The 19,222-nt window shown below is 43.8% G+C and overlaps 1 protein-coding gene across 1 annotated transcript in view; it reads right to left on the reverse strand.

Annotated features, from left to right (window-relative positions):
- Positions 1–19,222, reverse strand: part of cfi (complement factor I) — a 96,817-nt gene that overhangs the window by 18,220 nt on the left and 59,375 nt on the right. Inside the window, exons 11-12 of the mRNA XM_067991584.1 lie at positions 13,501–13,784; positions 6,138–6,239 (exon numbers count right to left, since the gene is read on the reverse strand). Of these exons, the coding sequence (XP_067847685.1) occupies positions 6,138–6,239; positions 13,501–13,784 (386 nt within the window). The remainder of the gene's footprint in view (positions 1–6,137; positions 6,240–13,500; positions 13,785–19,222) is intronic.

Genomic DNA, 19,222 nt, shown 5'->3' on the forward strand with positions numbered 1-19,222 from the left:
GAAAGCCTGTGCGGCATCTCCTCCAGTGTCACCAATGGCGACGGCCTCCATTCTGCCCCTTCCCATGATAGCCAGCACGCTCTCTTCAAGGGGGAGAAGGTGTGAAGACAAGCCCATCCTCCTTGCATTGTGTGTGGCCTTCTCCTGCAAGAAAGAGGAAAGTGTGTTGTAATAGTGGTGAGTGTGTGAGCATGAGGAGAAGGAGGTTTAGTGAAGTGTGCTGCACTAGTTACAGAGTATTGGGGGAGGGGAGTGTTGAGAGTCCTGTGAGTGTGGTAATTAATGATGCTATGAGTGGTGCAGCTGTGATTAGAAAGTATTTTCGCAGTCTCCTCACCTTAGCAACTCTAATTAAATCACTGAATCGTTTCCTGCATTGCAGCCATGTTCTTGGTGCAATGCTCCTGACATTGACATACTCAACAATATTTTCCACTGCCTCCTCAGTAGATGCCTGGAGAGCTTCCTGCTCCCTGGGGGAGAAAGGATGTCCCTCCTCCTCTCCACTGCCTGCATCAAGGCATCTAGTGTAGCATTGGAGAACCTTGGTGCCTGCTTGCTCCCTCCTTCAGCCATTTCCTCAGCATTCTGTTCTCTTGTCTCTGCAGCCAGAATGTACCTCCCCTTTAAGAGTTGTTGTTTGCCTTTAAATAGTGTTGTGGACTCTTAATATCGCTCCCCCCCCGCCAATCCACCCACCCACCCGATTGGCGTTCAGTCAATGAATAGCGTTGACTGCACGAACAAACGATTGTCACTAGCAGGTAGTTGCGTGCTGCCTGCATTGATAGTCATTGGCGTGGGCAGTCTGCGCCCCGCCCCCTGCGCGCCCGTTTTCAGGCGTGATCCAATTTTTAGGCCATAATCTGTCATTAGGATAGGTTGCATAAACTTTGGCTTGCCTTGAGTTTATAAGATTGAGGGTTGATCTAATCAAGGAGTTTAAAATGATAAAGGGATTCGATAGGGTAGATACGGAATAAACTATTTCCTCTGCTGGTGGAATCCAGAACAAGGGGTCACAATCTTAAAATTAGAGCTGGGCCATTTAGGAGTGACATCAGGAAGCACTTTTTCACACGAAGGCTTGTGGAAATCTAGAATTCTCGCCCCCAAAAAGCTGTGGATGCTGGGTCAATTGAAATTTTCAAGACAGAGAGTAACAGATTTTTATTAGGTGAGGGATATGGATCAAAGGCGGATAATTGGAGTTGAGGTACAGATCAGCCATGATCTCATTGAAATGCGGAGCAGGCTTCAGGGCTGAATGGCCCACTCCTGTTCCTATGTTCCAATGTTTCGTCACAGCACATTGTGAATCCCTCATGTCATACCTTCTACTGCAAGTGCTATGGCCATTGCACTGCTCATCTACCCATGCTTACCTATTCTATTTGTGTCCTTCTAGGTGTGCTGCAGCAACAAACAGAGGAAGAACTACAAAAGAAACCTGGCTTCTTTGTTCCTTTTCACACACATTACCAATCACCCACTCTATTCCAAGCAGCAGCCCAGCGACACCCACCCAGGGGGTAGTTCATGAGCCTGAAGGGAGTGTACAGGGTGAGACACTAAGCACGAGTGAGCAGGTGGATCCGGGGATGCAAGATAAGGAGGTACAGGCTGTTGGCTAATGGTCAGGAGATGGCTACCCTCAGCTGAGGAGCCTATGATCCCAGATCTCTGTAGTCCTATATTTAAAAGAAAGATGCTTGTAGGGCATCAAGCTGATGTAGAGTCACCTGAGATGGTGTCCTAGAAGGTGCTGAGGATGGTGGTTCAGTTGGAGGAGTCCACTAACTGCATCTGTGGCACCATGATGGATGTTTGTGCAGCACTGCAATCAACCCTGGAGTGCATGGCAACTCCAGAGGAACTAAGAGCAGTCATACCTTCTGGCATAGAAGGTGTGACTGCTGCTATAGACCCTTCAGGTGTCAGAGTGGAGAGGACTGTCTCTTCCAGCCTTCAAACAATTGGGCTGGAGTCTAGATAATATCTCTATAGGCTCCAATGATCTAATTGGTACTATTCGGGTAGCAATCTTGCTGCTCAGTGACCAACCGGACACAATCTCCATGACTACTAGCCTGGCAGATGTGCGTTTCGATGATGATACTGTCTCCTCGGACAGTACCATGAGTGTACCCTCCCGCCAGTCCTCTCAGACGCCTGCACATGTGACAGAAAGCAGCCAAGGCAAGGCTACCCTTGCAGCAGCAAACAAGATACAGCCCAGGTCCATCTGGGGCCTCAGCTTCTCTGCAACAAGGGCCACTCAACCCTAAAGATTACACCTCACACCCTTCTGGTACCAAGGAAAAGTAGGAGATTAAGAATGAATGGGCACACAATTACAGGCACCAAGGAAAACACTGTGCTAAGAAAAAGTAGGAAGACTCAATGCATTTTTTACCTTAATGACGTGGTAGCACCACAGTAATGTGGCTAGATGGGGGAATGTCTTAGATAATGTATCAGAAATGGTAAAAATGAAACATCTATCATTTTTGTCATATTAAAACCAAATGTTTACATTTTGGAAAGGGGGAATATGGAGATACAACTTTGCTGCAGTGAGCTGGGATAACATCCAGATGAAGGCGTCTCAGATTAGTTGCGCCCGAATATATCATGCAGCCAGAAAAGGGTAGTCTTTATACAACTTCCTGCCTGGTCACCTTGCAACACTTGCACTTCTTTCTCTTCATCTGGGTTATGCATGTTTTTCTCTTTGAAGAATGATGTTGTGCAGCATGCAACACAATACCACAATCCTTGACATCCTGGCAGGGCTATGTTGCAGTGCTCCCTGATTGATCAAACCACTTTAAGCATCTTCGAATGTTAATTGTCTTCTCAATTATTATTCTGGTGGCACCATGGACCTCAATGTAACAGTGATCAACTGATGTCTTAGGCAGCCAAAACAGTGCAATCAGCCACTACTGCAGAGGTAGACCTGATCTCCAAAAATCCATCACCGGCATCTCCATATCACAGATATTTGTCGTTCTGCAATGAAAAGTGGTGATATAGTGGACTGCCTCAAAGTGAATAAACCGTGGCAGCTTCCGGGAAACTAAGCATTAACCAGAATTATTTGGTGGTTGTGGTCCGAAACCAACAGCACATTAAGTGACTGGAACCCTTTCCTGTTCTGGTAGTTGATCACATTATGTAAAAGGGCCATACATATAGCCACATGGGTATCACCTTACACTTTGTGAAATCCTGCCACGTGGTAAAAGTGTGAGGCTCTGTCATTCTGATGACAAATGTACACAGTGAAGCAGAAATACTGGCCATCTCTAGCAAACAAGACATTTGTTGCTTGCTTATGCATCGGTGCACAGTCAATTGACTAATGTTGCAAACGTCCCGAGAGGCAGCCTGAAATGACCCTGTAGCAAAGAATTTGAGGGCAGTGGTGAGCGTTACAGACACTGGCAGTGTGGTGCTTGGAGTGGACGTGAACTCTAGATCCAGGGCTAGTATGTGGTGTAACTCATGTATTGTTTTAAATGTCAAGCATAACCTCCACAACAAGCATTGCTCAATTCGAGATAGGACCGTGTCGGTCCATATATGTGGGTGTGAGGGTACCTGTGGGTGGGGACCAGATGCCTCCTGTACTTCCCAATGGGCATGTCTTCCCTGCATTCCTGCTCCTCTTCCTCCAGGTAATGTAAAGAGAGAGGGATTGCTAATGGAAAGTTCATTGCTCCCTCTGTGAAATATGTGAGGTTGAAAAATTGGAGCCCCAGAGTACACGGCAGAAAGATCAACGTAGCAGCAAGCTTCTTGATGAAGCACAAATAAAGGTAATGAAAACCGTTGTTCAGCAGCAAAGGTAAAACAATTTAAAGTTCCATTGAAGCGTACCTTTGAAGCAACTTCCACCTGTTGGCAGTCACCTAGCAATGTTGAATGCCTCCTATAAATTGGCATTCTTAACCATTTTTTTTAATATTGGCAAGCCAGAGCACAAACGTCAAGAAATCCTATGTTTGACTTCAGGATCCCATTTAAATATGGGAGCCAGTTTTTAGGCAGTCATTTCAGATCATTGACCTCACTTCTGGCACAAAATTGCAAATTGTGTGATTAGTGGTGGGGATGCAGTATAAGGTTTCAATGCCTTAATTTCTCTAATCCACCCAGCCTAAAACTGCTCAAAATCAGGCGTATATAAATCAGAAATTCTAGCCCGACAGATCTCAAGGCAGTTCTTCTAGTAATCCTGGCCAACATTCCTTCTTCAGCCAGTAACGCTACAAAAAAAATTAAGTAATTGGTTGTTCGTAACATTGCCCTTCAATGGATCTTGCTGTGCACAAGTGGCTGCCACATGTACCTGCATAACAACAGTCATAGAATTACTTAGAATTACATTGAGTCTACAGCACAGAAACAGGCCCAACTGGTCTATGCCGGCGTTTATGCTCCTCACGAGCCTCCTCCCACCCCTCTCTCATATCCTTCTATTCCTTTCTCCCTTGTGTATTTATCTAGCTTCCCCTTAAATGCATCTATGCTATTCCCCATAACCACTCCCTGTGGTAGCGAGTTCCACATTCTTACCACTCTTTGGGTAAAGAAGTTTCTCCTGAATTTCCTATTGGATTTATTAGTGACTATCTTATAGTTATGGCCCCTTGTTTTGGTCTCCCCCACAAGTGGAAACAAGTTTTCTAAGTCAACCTTATCAAACCCCTTCATACTTTTAAAGACCTCTATTAGATCACCCCTCACCCTTCCCTTTTCTAGAGAAAAGAGCCTCACCCTATTCAGCCTTTCATGATAAGCATATTCTCTCAGATCATCCTTGTGAATTTTTTTTACACCTTCTCCAGTGCCTCTATATCCTTTTTATAATATGGAGACCAGAATTGTACACAGTATTCCAAGTGTGGTCTAACCAAGGTTCTATACAAGTTTAACATAACTTCTCTGCTTTTCAGTTCTATCCCTCTAGAAATGAACCCTAGTGTTTGTTTTTTTTATGGCCTTATTAATCTGCATTACTACTTTTAGTGATTTGTGTATTTGTACCCCTAGATCCCTTTGCTCCTTTACCTCATTTAGACTCTTATTTTCCAAGCAGTATGTGGCCTCCTTATTCTTCCTACCAAAATGTAACATCTCACACTTATCTATATTGAAATTCATTTGCCAATTACACATCCATTCTGCAAGTTTATTAACGTCTTCCTGTATTTTGTCGCGGTCTTCCTCAGTATTAACTATACCCTCCAATTTGGTGCCCAGGTGCTGCAATAGCATTCTGTTGAAATAAATGAATCTTTGCATGCAATTCATGCACTTACTGAGGTATTTACAGTAGCTGCATGCTGTTTGATTACTAATCACGTTTTTTTATGAAGGTTACAGAAAATAATTACTAATCTAATGCACAGCAGCGTGGGCTTGAAATTCCATAAATTCCATTCTGCAGCCATAACCAGGGTGCAGTGGGAATTCCACCCATTGGCTTGTGTTCCTAATCCCATCCCAATTTCGGAGTAATGGAGGTTTGCATAAAGTATGCAGAGGCCCCGTTTCAGTAGTGGCACAGTCAGGGTGGCTACGAGGCGGGGGAGAGGAAATTCCCAGTGGAGGGCAGCCGTTTGAGCAGAGAGCTGGGAGGGCAGGATTAAGGTGCTCACCTGAAAAAGAAAAACGTCTTGTTTCCAAAATGGCCAATACCTTTCTGACAGGATGGCATTGTGATTTCCCACTGTAAGGAAACCAGCCTTTCAAATGCCGTGGGCTTTACTTCAGCCAGGGTGTGGTCCTGGCATGTAACACATACCTATTTCATGCTGGCATACATTGAGTTGGGGGTCAATAGAGGCAATGGGGATTCCAGAAGATGATGTCATCCCACCGATCACACCTCTTTCAGTGACACCACTGCGGACACAAGAAGCACCCGTCCCCGTTGTCCGCAAAATTGCTGCCGTACTTCATGAGGTGAAGACACAGCAAATCCAGATCCCACCCCAAGTCCATTCCCCCCCCGGCCTGCTAGTGACCCAGATCTTTCAAAAAAGGTCCTGGATTTTTGGGCCATTTACTTTTATAAAATGAGGACCTGATTTTAATAATAATTGAGATCTAAGTTTTAACCTTACCTGCACATGCCATTCCTTCAAAAAAATCAGATTTGTAAATCGCTGAACAGTTTCCAATGATATCAAGTTCAGCCCAACGTAGAACCCTTACTTTAGCATTACCTAAAAATGGAATAACATAAGTAAATGACTTCAGCACACATTAATGTAACACCAGATAGTTAATACTGTCATTTGTGCAGCTAAGCTGATTAACCATTCTCCCAACTAGAAACTTGCACATTAGCAATTCCATTTAAAATGGGTTTTGTAGAATTTTGAAGAATTGTGCAATCAGTAACTTAATTTTATGTATCATTCAGATGTCTTACAGGTACATTTAAAATTACTGGATTTCCCCATCAAAGAGAGGTGGGCCCTTCCCAGAATCCCCCAGATGGGTCAGTCCTCCAATCTTAGTCAAGCTATCGGGAACTTATAGAGGCTAGTTACAAACTAACATCGGCAGAAGCCTAAAAATAGGGCACTTGCTTGTTCTCTTGGCCACAGAATTGTAAACAGTCCTTGGGCAACTAATGCAGGGCATAAACTTCGAACTGCGTTAGTAACAAATGATCCTGTGTTTTTTTTCCTGAATACAACTAAAATGGTGAATCAGAGGATATGGTATTTTGTAACAACATGGGTGTTGCTTGCCTCAGCCCATGTGCCATTGGAATTCTCTGCCATGACTTTGTCAATTCTGGACTCGACTATTCCAGTGTTCTCCTGGCCGACCTTCCGTCCTCCTTCTTCTGTGAACTTCAGCTCATCCAAAACTCTGCTGCCCATATCCTATCCCACACCAAGTACTGCTCACCCTTCACCCCTATCCTTGTTATCTTACATTGGCTCCTGGTCCCCCAGCGTCTCAAATTTAAAATTCTCAACCTTGTATTTAAATCCCTTTAAGTGCGATGCTGAAATCTGACACAGGAAACGTAATGTGACAACAGGAAATGCGTATTATTTCTATAATATCATACATTACTCTTGAGTCAGTATTTACAGTTGGGTTCAGGCACTTGTGAAACCAATGGTGGAAGGGGTTTATGGGAACTCCCAGCCTGCTAATAAAATGAAATGATTCAGGGTAGAAAGTAACCAAAAACAATATGGGTGGCCTTTATCTGGGAACAAACCAAGCTATAGTGCCCCTTACCGTAGGAAATTTGGAACACAGGAACAGGAGTAGGCCATTTAGCGCCTCGAACCTGTTCCGCCATTCAATGAGATCATGGCCGATCTGTGACCTAACTCCATATATCCGCCTTAGCCCCATATCCCTTAATACCTTTGGTTAACAAAAATCTATCAATCTCAGATTTAAAATTAACAATTGAGTTAGCATCAACTGCCGTTTGCGGAAGAGCGTTCCAAACTTCTATTACCTTTTGCGTGTTTCCTGACTTCACTCCTGAAAGTCCTGGTTCTAATTTTTAGGCTATTCCCCTAGTCCTAAACCCCCCAACCAGCGGAAATAGTTTCTCTCTAACTACCCTATCAGTTCCCCTTAATATGTTGAAAACTTCGATCAAATCACCCCTTAATCTTCTAAATTCCAGGGGATACAACCCTAGTTTGTGTAATCGCTCCTCGTAATTTAACCCTTAGAGTCCAGGTATCATTCTAGTAAATCTATGCTGCACTTCTTCCAAGGCCAATATATCCTTTCTAAGGTGCCCAGAACTGCTCACAGTACTCCAGGTGCGGTCTAACCAGGGTTTTGTATAGCTCCAGCATAACTTCTGCCCCCTTGTACTCTAGTCCTCTAGATATAAAGGCCAGCATTCCATTAGCCTTTTTGATTATTTTCTGTACCTAGTCACTGAAATTCCATTTTCTTGTAGGCATCCATTATTTGGATTTCCCCATCAAAGAGAGGTAGGCCATTCCCGCAATCCCCCAGATGGTCAATCCTTCAATTTAGTCAAGCTATCCGGAACTTATACAGGCTAGTTACAAACTAACATTGGAAGAATCCTAAAAATAGGCCACTTGCTTGTTCTCTTGGCCACAGAATCCCTCTCCCTGGCCACTGTCTGAGGCTGAACCAGATGTCCTAATTGACCCTGAGCTGAACTTCCAACCCCATATCTTCTCCATCACCAAGACCGCCTACTTCCACCTCCGAAACATCGCCCATCTCTACTCCTGCTGACACCCTCATCCATGCCTTTGTTACCTCTAGACTCGACCATTCCAGTGCTCTCCTGGCTGGCTTCCCATCTTGCACCCACTGTAAACTTGAGCTCATCCAAAACTCTGCCACCCGTATCCTAACCCACATCAAGTGCCGTTCACCCATTAACCTTGTGCTCACTGATCTACATTGACTCCCGGTCCATTAGCGCTTCGATTTTAAAATTCTCATCCTTGTTTTCAAATCCCTCCATGGCCTCGCCCATCCCTATCTCTGTAACCTCCTCCAGCCCTACAACCCTCTGAGATCTCTGCGCTCCTCCAATTCTAATCTTTTGCCCATCCCCGATTTTAACCACTAAACCTTTGGCGGCAGTGCCTTCAGCTGCCTAGGCCCTAAGCTCTGGAATTCCCTCCCTAAACCTCTCCGCCTCTCTACCTCTCTCTTCTCCTTTAAGATGCTCCTTAAAGCCTACCTTGTCAACTGTCTTAATGGCCCAAAATTTGCTGTCAAAATAACAGTAAGGCCAACAGCGCTCACCATTATTAAACCCGTAGTTAAATGCGAAAATCCGGAAGTTGCTGTCCGAGGTGCACCACTCCGCCGTTAGATTCATGTAAACAGCATCTCGCTGTCTGCCTCACCATTCTAATTGGATGGTAGATACGAACTAAACTCACCACAGAAAGTTAGAGCTTGTTCATTTCAGTCTAAGTACCCTTCTTAACGGCATGATGAATCTTAATTACTACCAACCAACCACTGAAAATTAACTATTACAAGTGTGGAGTCTCATTCCTTCAGCTTTTAATTGTTGTTGGAGATTTTTTTTTAATTAATTAATTAATTTTAAAAAACTTTTTCTTTCTGTCTCCTTTTTCTCTCCCTCTTAAGCCAATCTTTCTTTCTCTCTATTTATTTCTGTCCCTGCACCTGATTTGACAATGAATTCACTCTTCTAACTTATACTTCCTGGTTCAGACTCTGCACTGTTCATTTCACAATCCTTCAATCTGATTGGTTAAAGAGATGAACAATTGCTTGTCCTGTTCACTCAGGTCCCAGATGCCCTGTAGAGGGCGCTGCATCATTTCCATCTTCCACGTCCAAGAACTTCCAGTGCAAAATCTCATGGAAATTAAATGAGCAAGGGCAAATCTAACTAATGGGTGGGCGCCGTTCATTGACCGGCTACAGCAAATTCTGGCCCATTATCTGCTTATGTGGCTCGGTGTCAAATTTTGTTTGATAATCGCTCCTGTGAAGTGCCTTGGGATGTTTTACGACATTAAAGGTGCTGTATAAATGTAAGTTGTTGTGTCCTTCATTAAACGAGCCATTAGAAAGACTGAGATTGCCATTGTTTAGTTTTTTATTCCCCATTCTGAACACAATATTAAAATCTGCTGCTCTTGTACATGGAAGGGTTAATGCTCACAGGTTGTTGGTGATTTTGTAAAAATTAATAATTGTGTCCCCGGCTAGTTTGTTTACCCATGGCTACTTGGGATGGTATCCCGAGGTTTGTAGGACACTGTGATCCTGGAAGCCAGGTGGGATTCTTTTAGTGTGACTCCTCCCAGCCCGGAACCTGTGGATTAGCTATCACTGTCCCTCTCCGCATCTCCCTCTAGAATGTCCGTTCACTAGTGACCAAGGCCCTTGCCATCCATGAGCTTATTGTGGATGATTGCTTCAACATCATAACCTTGACGGAAACCTGGCTGACGGGTGATGACACCTTCCCCCTTAATGAAGCCTCCCTGCCTGGCTATATCTTCCACCACTTGCCCCGTCCAGCCCGCCGCGGTGGCGGTGTGGCCCTTATCACCAAATCACACCTTGGTCTGTCCCCCTATTCCTCTGGCACCTTCTCCTCCTTTGAGCATCTCACCTTGTTCCACCCCTCTCATCTCCATTAAAATCCTCATTCTCTACCACCCACCCAAGTACCACGCCAATTTTCTCACCGAGATATCTTCACTGCTTTCCTCCTTCAGCCTTTGCACTGAATGACTTCTCATCCTCGATGATTTCAACATCCACCTCAACTCATCATGCTTTCTCTCCTCTGAGTTCACTGCCCTCCTAACGTCCTTTAATTTCTCCCTCCATATAAACTCCCCTACCCATATTCATGGCCACCCCCTTGATCTTGCCATCTCACGTGGCCTCTCTACTCCCATCGTGGCAATCACAGATAAGTCCATCTCTGATCACTTCCTTGTATCCCTCTCCACCCACATCCCCTTCCCCCTCTCAACCCCACTTCCTTCTGTATTCGCTCCTGGAAAAAACTTTCCTTCAAGTCACTTACAACAGCACCTTCATATTCCCAATTGTCTAGCCTTTGGCCCTCCATTCACCACGACATTTCTACCGATCTGCTCAATCAAACCCTCACCTCCACCTTTGATGCCCTTGTCCCCATTAAAACCATTACTCTCTCTCACCCTGGTTGTTCCCCCAGTACAGCCCTCATCTACGCTCCCTTAAGTCCAAGGGACGCAGACTTGAACGTTTATGGTGGACAACTGCTTTGGCCATTCATCGCCAGACCTGGCTGGATCATATAAAGCACTATCGGGTCCTACTCTCCTCTGCCAAAACTGCTCACTATTCCAGGATCATCCTGGAATGCAAAGATAACCCCCGGCTTCTCTACTCCACTACAAACCACCTTCTTAAACCCCTCTCCCCTGCCCCCTCCAGCCTCACCTCCAATAAGTGCGAGGAACTCATGGACATCTTTGTCACTAAGATCTCCCCTCACGCCCTCTCCGAGCTCATCTTGTCCATGAGGCTCACCTCCTGCTCCCTCGACCCTATTTCCACCAAACTCTGACCACCCAACTTCCCTCCCTGGCCTCCATGCTAGCTGATATTGCATACAAATATGCCGTCATCACCTCCTCCTTAAAAAACGCACCCTTGACCCCTCTGTCCTTGCAAACTACCGCCCCAACTCCAACTTCCCTTTCCTCTCCAAAGTTCTTGAATGTGCTGTTGCCTCCCGAATCCGTGCCCATCTTTCCCGCAACTCCATGTTTGAATCCCTCCAATCAGGTTTCCGCCCCTGCCACAATACCGAAATGGCCCTTATCAAAGTCACAAATGACATCCCATATGACTGTGACCATGATAAACTATCCCTCCTCATCCTTCTCAACCTGTCTGCAGCCTTTGACACAGTTGATCACACCATCTTCCTCCAATGCCTCTCCTCCGTCGTCCAGCTGGGTGGGACTGCGTCGCCTGGTTCCATTCTTATCTATCCAGTCGTAGCCAGAGAATCACCTGCAATGGCTTCTCTTCCCGCTCCTGCACCGTTACCTCTGGAGTCCCTCAAGGATCTACCCTTGGCCTCCTCCTATTTCTCATCTACATGCTGTTCCTCGGCGACATCATCCGAAAACACATCAGGTTCCACATATACACTGACGACACCCAGCTCTACCTTGCCACCACCTCTCGATCCCTGCACTGTCTCCGATTTGTCACAATGCTTGTCCGGATGACCAAAAATTTCCTCCAACTAAATATTGTGAAGACCAAAGCCATTGTCTTTAGTCCCCACCACAAACTCTGTTCCCTGACCACCAACTCCATCCCTCTCCCTGGCTGCTGTCTGAGGCTGAACCAAACAGTTCACAACCTTAGCTTCCTATTTGACCCTGAGACGAGCTACTGACCACATATCCGCTCCATCACCGAGACCGCCTACTTCCACCTCCGTAACATCGCCCATCTCCGTCCCTGCTTCAGCTCAACTGCTGCTGAAACCCTCATCTATGCCTTTGCTACGTCTAGACTTTTTATTCCAATGCTCTCCTGGCCGGCCTCCCATCTTTCACCCTCCATAAACTTGAACTCATCCAAACCTCTGTTGCTCATCGCCTAACTCACACCAAGTCCAGTTCACCCATCATCCCTGTGCTCGCTGACCTACATTGGTTCCCGGTCCGGCAACGCCTCGATTTTAAAATTCTCATCCTTGTTTTCAAATCCCTCCATGGCCTCACCCCTCCCTATCTCTGTAACCTCCTCCAGCCCTACAACCCTCAGATCTCTGCACTCCTCCAATTCATGCCTCTTGCGCCTCTCCGGTTTTAATCGCTCCACCATTGACGGCTGTGCCTTCAGCTGCCTAGGCCCTAAGCTATTGAATTCCCTCCCTAAACCTCTTCGCCTCTCTACCTCTCCACCCTCCCTTAGGACGCTCCTCAAAACCTACCTCTTTGACCAAGCTTTTGGTCACCTGTCCTAATATCTCCTTATGTGGCTCGGTGTCAAATTTTGTTTGAAAATCGCTCGTGAAACGCCATGGAACATTTTGCTACGTTAAAGGCACTACATAAATGTAAGTTGTTGTGTGTATGTATGTTAGAGTGTGTAACTGTGTGCGTGCATATGTTAGAATGTGTGTGCGTGTATGTGTATGACCGAAACATGTGTTTGTATGTGTTAGAATGTGTGCTTGAGAGTGTTAGTGTGTGTACGTACGTGTGCATATGTGTATGTGTGAGAGGCAGAGATGTGTGTGCATGTTTGTATGTGTTTGTGGGCGTGTGTTTGATTGTGTGTGTGTTTATGTTAGAATGTGTGTGTGTGCGTGCTGGATGGGGTAAAAAAAACCTAAGAGTAGCAGAGGAGAAAGGGGCATACTGGGGAGTGGTACGGGGACTCCACGACTAACCCAAAATCATAAGCTCACCCACCTCTGGTAGTTAGTGTCAGTGAAATGCTATTTTTGAATGAAAGTAATTTTTTTTTAAGTTTTGGGATTGTAGTTATGGTGGACAATGATTTTTCTATGCTGGTAAATGTCCTCAAAAGCTCCAATTTCTCTTGCTTGTTTGTGGTTTGAGGAACATCAAAAGTGTAAACTGAAAATCAAATAAGAAGCATTGGAGCCGTGTTTAACTTGGCCCATCCCTCAAAGGACACAAAACCTAATTGATGTAAATACGTATATCTTGAGGTCAAATGGAGGAAAATTGCTGCAAGGGCTTGAAAAGCAGGCAAAAAAATCAAAAATACACATGGGAAAACAGAAGCATTGATAGGAAATAAACTTTGCAACTAAAACTTCAAATTTATGAGCAAATTACCCTTTTTGTCAGAAATTTAACTTTAAACCCTGGTCTAAAGCAAATTATATTGCTTCAATGAAATATAAAAGTAAAATTTTCAGAGAGAATATAATACTTTCAACATATAACTCTGTAATAGTAAGTTTACCTTCGGAACGACCCCAACCAGATACTATGCAAGTCTTGTTAGGTCTGAATAGGTAGTCCGACCAGGGAACGCAGACAGGTTGGACGTCATCACTCAGTGGAATGCATTTTTTGTCTTTAAAAACATGAACCACTTTTATTAAGGCAATGTCATTCTGGTACGTTTTAGGATTGTAGTCATCATGAACGATGATTTTCTCGACTGGTAAAATTTCTTCATGATCTGAAATATTTCTTTTATCATACTTTGCAATTCTCACTAAATAGCTGGACAATCTGTAAGGCCTGGAATAAGGACAAAAGAAATGAATAAAAATAATCTCTGCTAAGTATTGCAGATCTTGTCACATATTATAGTAACTATTATGGAAAGGTTGATGATATTTGGGGCATAACTTATTTTAATTGGCAAATCTAGGTGAAAGGCATAGTCCTATAGTGGAGGATAACAGCAAGGTATAAAATACAGCAGACGAGGTGAATTAGTCCCGATTCCTGTTTTTGTGAATAATGGAAGAGAACTTCTTATTCACCACTTCAAAAGAATGCTAATGAAATTGTGAGACTATGTGCCTTGTACATGTCGGATATGTAAAAAATCAATTAACATTAATGACAATCACACAGCCCTTGCAAAGATGGTCCTTCATACTTCTCAACCAGCTAACAAGACAATTAACCAGTACAAATGTTCAAAAGCTCATTCATCCACAATTGTTTAGAGTAAGTGCCAATTGAAAAAAGGCTGATTTGCCAACAAGATCCTGTAAGTGCTGGTAAGTACAGTAATAGAACGACAAGAATATTTTTATGGGAGATGACATTTGGGAGAGGGAATATTTTGAAAGAAGGAATTTCTATGGCCAAATGACTATTTCTCAATCCCCACTGCCTTATGTTTAAAGGCAAATCTGGCACATAACAGGAGAACATAACATGGAACAGGTGATGGGTTCCAAGACATTATAAGGAACTCACTCCCTATTAGAAAGTGCTTGTTGATTTGTGCAGGAGGGAAAGTTTAGAAGGTAGTGAAATCGTGGAAATTGGAGGAGAGGGCCGCATTAGTGCCTCATACCATATTCATTATATATACCATGATTTGCTTGATATATCACATCAACATATCAATGCACAGCGATTTTGCACAAGCATATAATAATAACGTAGTACCCAAATAGATACATGTGCTTATGTACTTAAAGTACATTCTGCACTCTTCACAGAACAAAGTTGATTTAATGGAGCACCAGTTGTATCTGATGAGCATTACTCATCTGAGCACCAACCATCACCATTTCCACTTTAAGTAGGCACCAGCTGAGCGATACAGGAAGGAAAAATTGGCAACCAGAACTGTAGATGATCAATGGGAATTATTTAACTAGGAGACGGAAAGTATACAAATCAAATATATTCCAGTAAGGAGAAAAGGGAGTGTATCGATGGCTGAATAAGGGCACTAGGTCAAATTTGAAACTAAAAAAGTATTTAGCACAGAAGGCAGATAATAAGAAAGAAAGTCAGGATAAATATAAAGAATATGGGAACACTATAAAAAGGGAGAGTGGCTAGATTGAGAGGAACTAAATGAGAAAATTAGCAGAGAACATAAAAGGGCAATAAAAACGCTCTCTATTGGTGCATTAGTAATATAAGCACAGTTGAGGTAGGGACAGGGCAGCGAAGATCAGGTAACACCTTTGTCATGGTGAGTGAGAATGTCACAGATACTAAATAAGTATTTTGGCCTAAAAATAGTGCCCATTTTCTAGGCGGAAAATGGGCCAATTTTGTGGGGCTATGTCCCATGCCCCAAAAATGCCTGAAATACATCCGACCCCACATTGTGTCAAACGATTTTACAGGCGGCCACGACTCTTATTAGGCCCCTTGCATACGTTAATGAGGGGCCTAACGGCTGTTTTAGGACCCCCTTCCCAAAATTGGGCTGCCCTGGCTGCAACCACGATGGGCTTGCTGCATTCAGGATAACCGGGTCTACAAGCAGCCTAACCAGCAGTCGTCAACAAGACCGCTGTAAGCCGCCACCAAAAAGATAAGTTTCTTAAAACATTCTTACCTGAATATTGGGCCGGGCTGAGCAGGAGTACTCCTCCCTGCTCCAATCCAGTCTTGAAGATTGTTGCCGGCCTCCGCTCAGCCCCCTCCCGATCGACTCCCCTACCCCTCCCAGGACCTACTTTCACCAGTTAGCTGCCTTGGGATGTGCTGTAGGCTTCCGCAGCCCACTGGTCTAATTTAAATGAGGCCCAAAGCCAAATTTCTACCGGGCATCGGGCCTACCTGTTCAGGGCTAGGGATCATGGCCTGTGCTCAGTTCATGCCGGCAGGCTCTCTAAATTCTACCCCTTTGCCTCAAATATTTGTAGAGGAAATGATTATTGGGATTCTACAATTGCAAGAGGTGGGTGTAGAACTTATTATTAAATGGCGCTTATTATTCAAAGAGAAATGGTACTAAATAAGTTACTCAAACTTAAGGTAGACAAATCAATAGGATATAATGGTTTACATCCGACGATTCTGAGGGAAATTAAAGATAAATAAGCTAATTAGGGGGAGTTAGCAGAAATTTCTTAAAAGACAGGCTGTGCTTGACCAATCTTATAGAATTCTTTGAAGAAATAATTGGGGAGATAGGATAATGGAAATGCAATGGATGTGGTTCTATGGATTTTCAAAATGCGTTTGAGAAGGTACCACAAAAGAAAATTATGGCAATGTGAATGCCAGGTGGAATTAAGGGAAATGCGGCCAAGCAGATGTTTGGCGAGCAGAAAGTAAAGGGTAAGAGTAAAAGGAAAGATATGGGGACCAAAAGTCCATTGGTGTTTTAGTGGACTCCGCTATAACTTTGGCAGAAGTCCGCCAGAATGGCTGGAAATTAGATGGCAACCTGATTGTACCAGGTCCCCCGCAAATTGGGCGTGGGCCCTCCCACTGCTACATTTGTCATTGTTGCCACCATTTCACACCCGAAAAATAGGTGCAACTCATACTAGTTTTAACCCCAAAAAGTTAGAGTAAACGGGTGTTGCTTAGATTGGAGAAGGGTTGGAAGTGGTACACTCCAAGGATCAGTGTTGGCTCCACTTTTGTACTACACACACACGCACACACATTAGGCCGTTTGGTGGAGAACTGTAAAAAAGATAGGTTAGCTGAATGGGCAGACAGGTGGCAGATGAATGATAATACATTTTGGAAGGAAAACAAGTAATGGGAGTATACACTCAATAGAAAGTCGCTGAAGAGTGTGGATGCACAAAAAGACCTAGGGGTTCAAGTATATAGATCTGTGAAAGTGTAATGCAGGGAGATAAAGTCATAAAAAGGCCAATTGCATTTTGGATTTTATAAATGCAGGCATAAAGTGCAAGAGTAAAGTAATAAATTTGTACAAAGACTTGGTTAGACCACAGTTAGAATGCTAAGTACAGCTCTGGGTGTCCCATTATGGAAAGTACATTAAAGCTATAGAGAGTGCATGCTGTAGATTTACCAGGATCATGCCAGGGATGGGAAATAATAGTTATGAGGAGAGAGTTGAGATGCAGGGATTATTTTCAATGGAGCAGAGAAGAAAGGCATAGTGGTCTTAATGGGGTACTTTAGCCTTCACATAGATTGGGAAAAGCAGACTAGCAACTGTCAGAAAGGTAGTGAATTTCTTGAGTGTGTTCGGGATAGATTTTTTACAGCAGTAAGTCCTAGAGGCAACAAGGGGGCAAGCCATACTAGATTTAGTAATGAGTAATGAACCAGATTTAGTTAACGGCTTAACTGTACGCGAACATCTATCCAATAGCGATCATAACATGATCGAATTCAATGTAGTGTTTGAAAGGGAAAAAAAGTGAGTCAGCTGCTAAGATTCTAGATTTAGGTAAGGCCGACTTCAATGGGACGAGACAGAGACTGTCCACAGTAAACTGGGCAAATCTGTCAATGGGTAAAACGACTGATGATCAGTGGGAAATGTTTAAAGAAACATTTAACATGATACAGAATCGGTTTATACTCCTGAGGGGCAAGAACTCTACTTGTCAAACCGGGGAATTGTAGACCAGTTAGCCTGACATCTGTTGTGGGGAAAATGCTGGAGTCTATATTTAAGGATAGGGTGACTGAACACCTCGAGAATTTTCAGTTAATCAGGGAGAGCCAGCATGGATTTGTGAAAGGTAGGTCATGCCTGACAAACCTGATTGAATTTTTTGAAGAGGTGACTAAAGTAGTGGACAGGGGAATGTCAATGGATGTTATTTATATGGACTTCCAGAAGGCATTTGATAAGGTCCCACATAAGGGACTGTTAGCTAAGATAGAAGCCCATGGAATCGAGGGAAAAGTACGGACTTGGTTAGGAAGTTGGCTGAGCGAAAGGCGACAGAGATTAGGGATAATGGGAAGGTACTCACATTGGCAGGATGTGACTAGTGGAGTCCCGCAGGGATCTGTCTTGGGGTCTCAATTATTCACAATATTTATTAACAACTTAGATGAAGGCATAGAAAGTCTCATATCTAAGTTTGCCGATGACACAAAGATTGGTGGCATTGCAAGCAGTGTAGATGAAAACATAAAATTACAAAGCGATATTGATAGATTAGGTGAATGGGCAAAACTGTGGCAAATGGAATTCAATGTAGACAAATGTGAGGTCATCCACTTTGGATCAAAAAAGGATAGAACAGGGTACTTTCTAAATGGTAAAAAGTTAAAAACAGTGGATGTCCAAAGGGACCTAGGGGTTCAGGTACATAGATCATTGAAGTGTCATGAACAGGTGCAGAAAATAATCAATAAGGCTAATGGAATGCTGGCCTTTATATCTAGAGGACTAGAGTACAAGGGGGCAGAAGTTATACTGCAGCTATACAAAACCCTAGTTAGACCGCACCTGGAGTACTGTGAGCAGTTCTGGGCACCACACCTTCGGAAGGACATATTTGCCTTGGAGGGAGTGCAGCGTAGGTTTACTAGAATGATACCCGGACTTCAAGGGTTAAGTTACGAGGAGAGATTACACAAATTGGGGTTGTATTCTCTGGAGCTTCGAAGCTCAAGGGGTGATCTGATCGAAGTTTATAAGATATTAAGGGGAATGGATAGGGTGGATAGAGAGAAACTATTTCCACTGGTTGGGGATTCTCGGAGTAGGGAGCACAGTCTAAAAATTAGAGTCAGACCTTTCAGGAGCGAGATTAGAAAACATTTCTACACACAAAGGGTGGTAGAAGTTTGGAACTCTCTTCCGCAAATGGCAATTGATACTAGCTCAACTGCTAAATTTCAATCTGAGATAGATAGATAGCTTTTTGGCAATCAAAGGTATTAAGGGATATGGGCCAAAGGCGGGTATATGGAGTTATATCACAGATCTGCCATGATCTTATCAAATGGCGGAGCAGGCACGAGGAGCTGAATGGCCTACTCCTGTTCCTGTGTTCCTATCTACTAGAGGCTTTTAAAATTATGATGGGTTTTAATAGTGTAAATGGGGAATCATAAAAGTTTACAACATGGAAACAGGCCCTTCGGCCCAACATGTCCATGTCGCCCAGTTTATACCACTAAGCTAGTCCCAATTGCCTGCACTTGGCCCATATCCCTCTATACCCATCTTACCCATGTAACTGTCCAAATGCTTTTTAAAAGACAAAATTGTACCCGCCTCTACTACTGCCTCTGGCAGC

The sequence above is a fragment of the Heptranchias perlo genome, chromosome 1 (assembly GCF_035084215.1).
Source record: "Heptranchias perlo isolate sHepPer1 chromosome 1, sHepPer1.hap1, whole genome shotgun sequence".
In the NCBI taxonomy this organism is placed as follows: Eukaryota; Metazoa; Chordata; class Chondrichthyes; order Hexanchiformes; family Hexanchidae; genus Heptranchias; species Heptranchias perlo.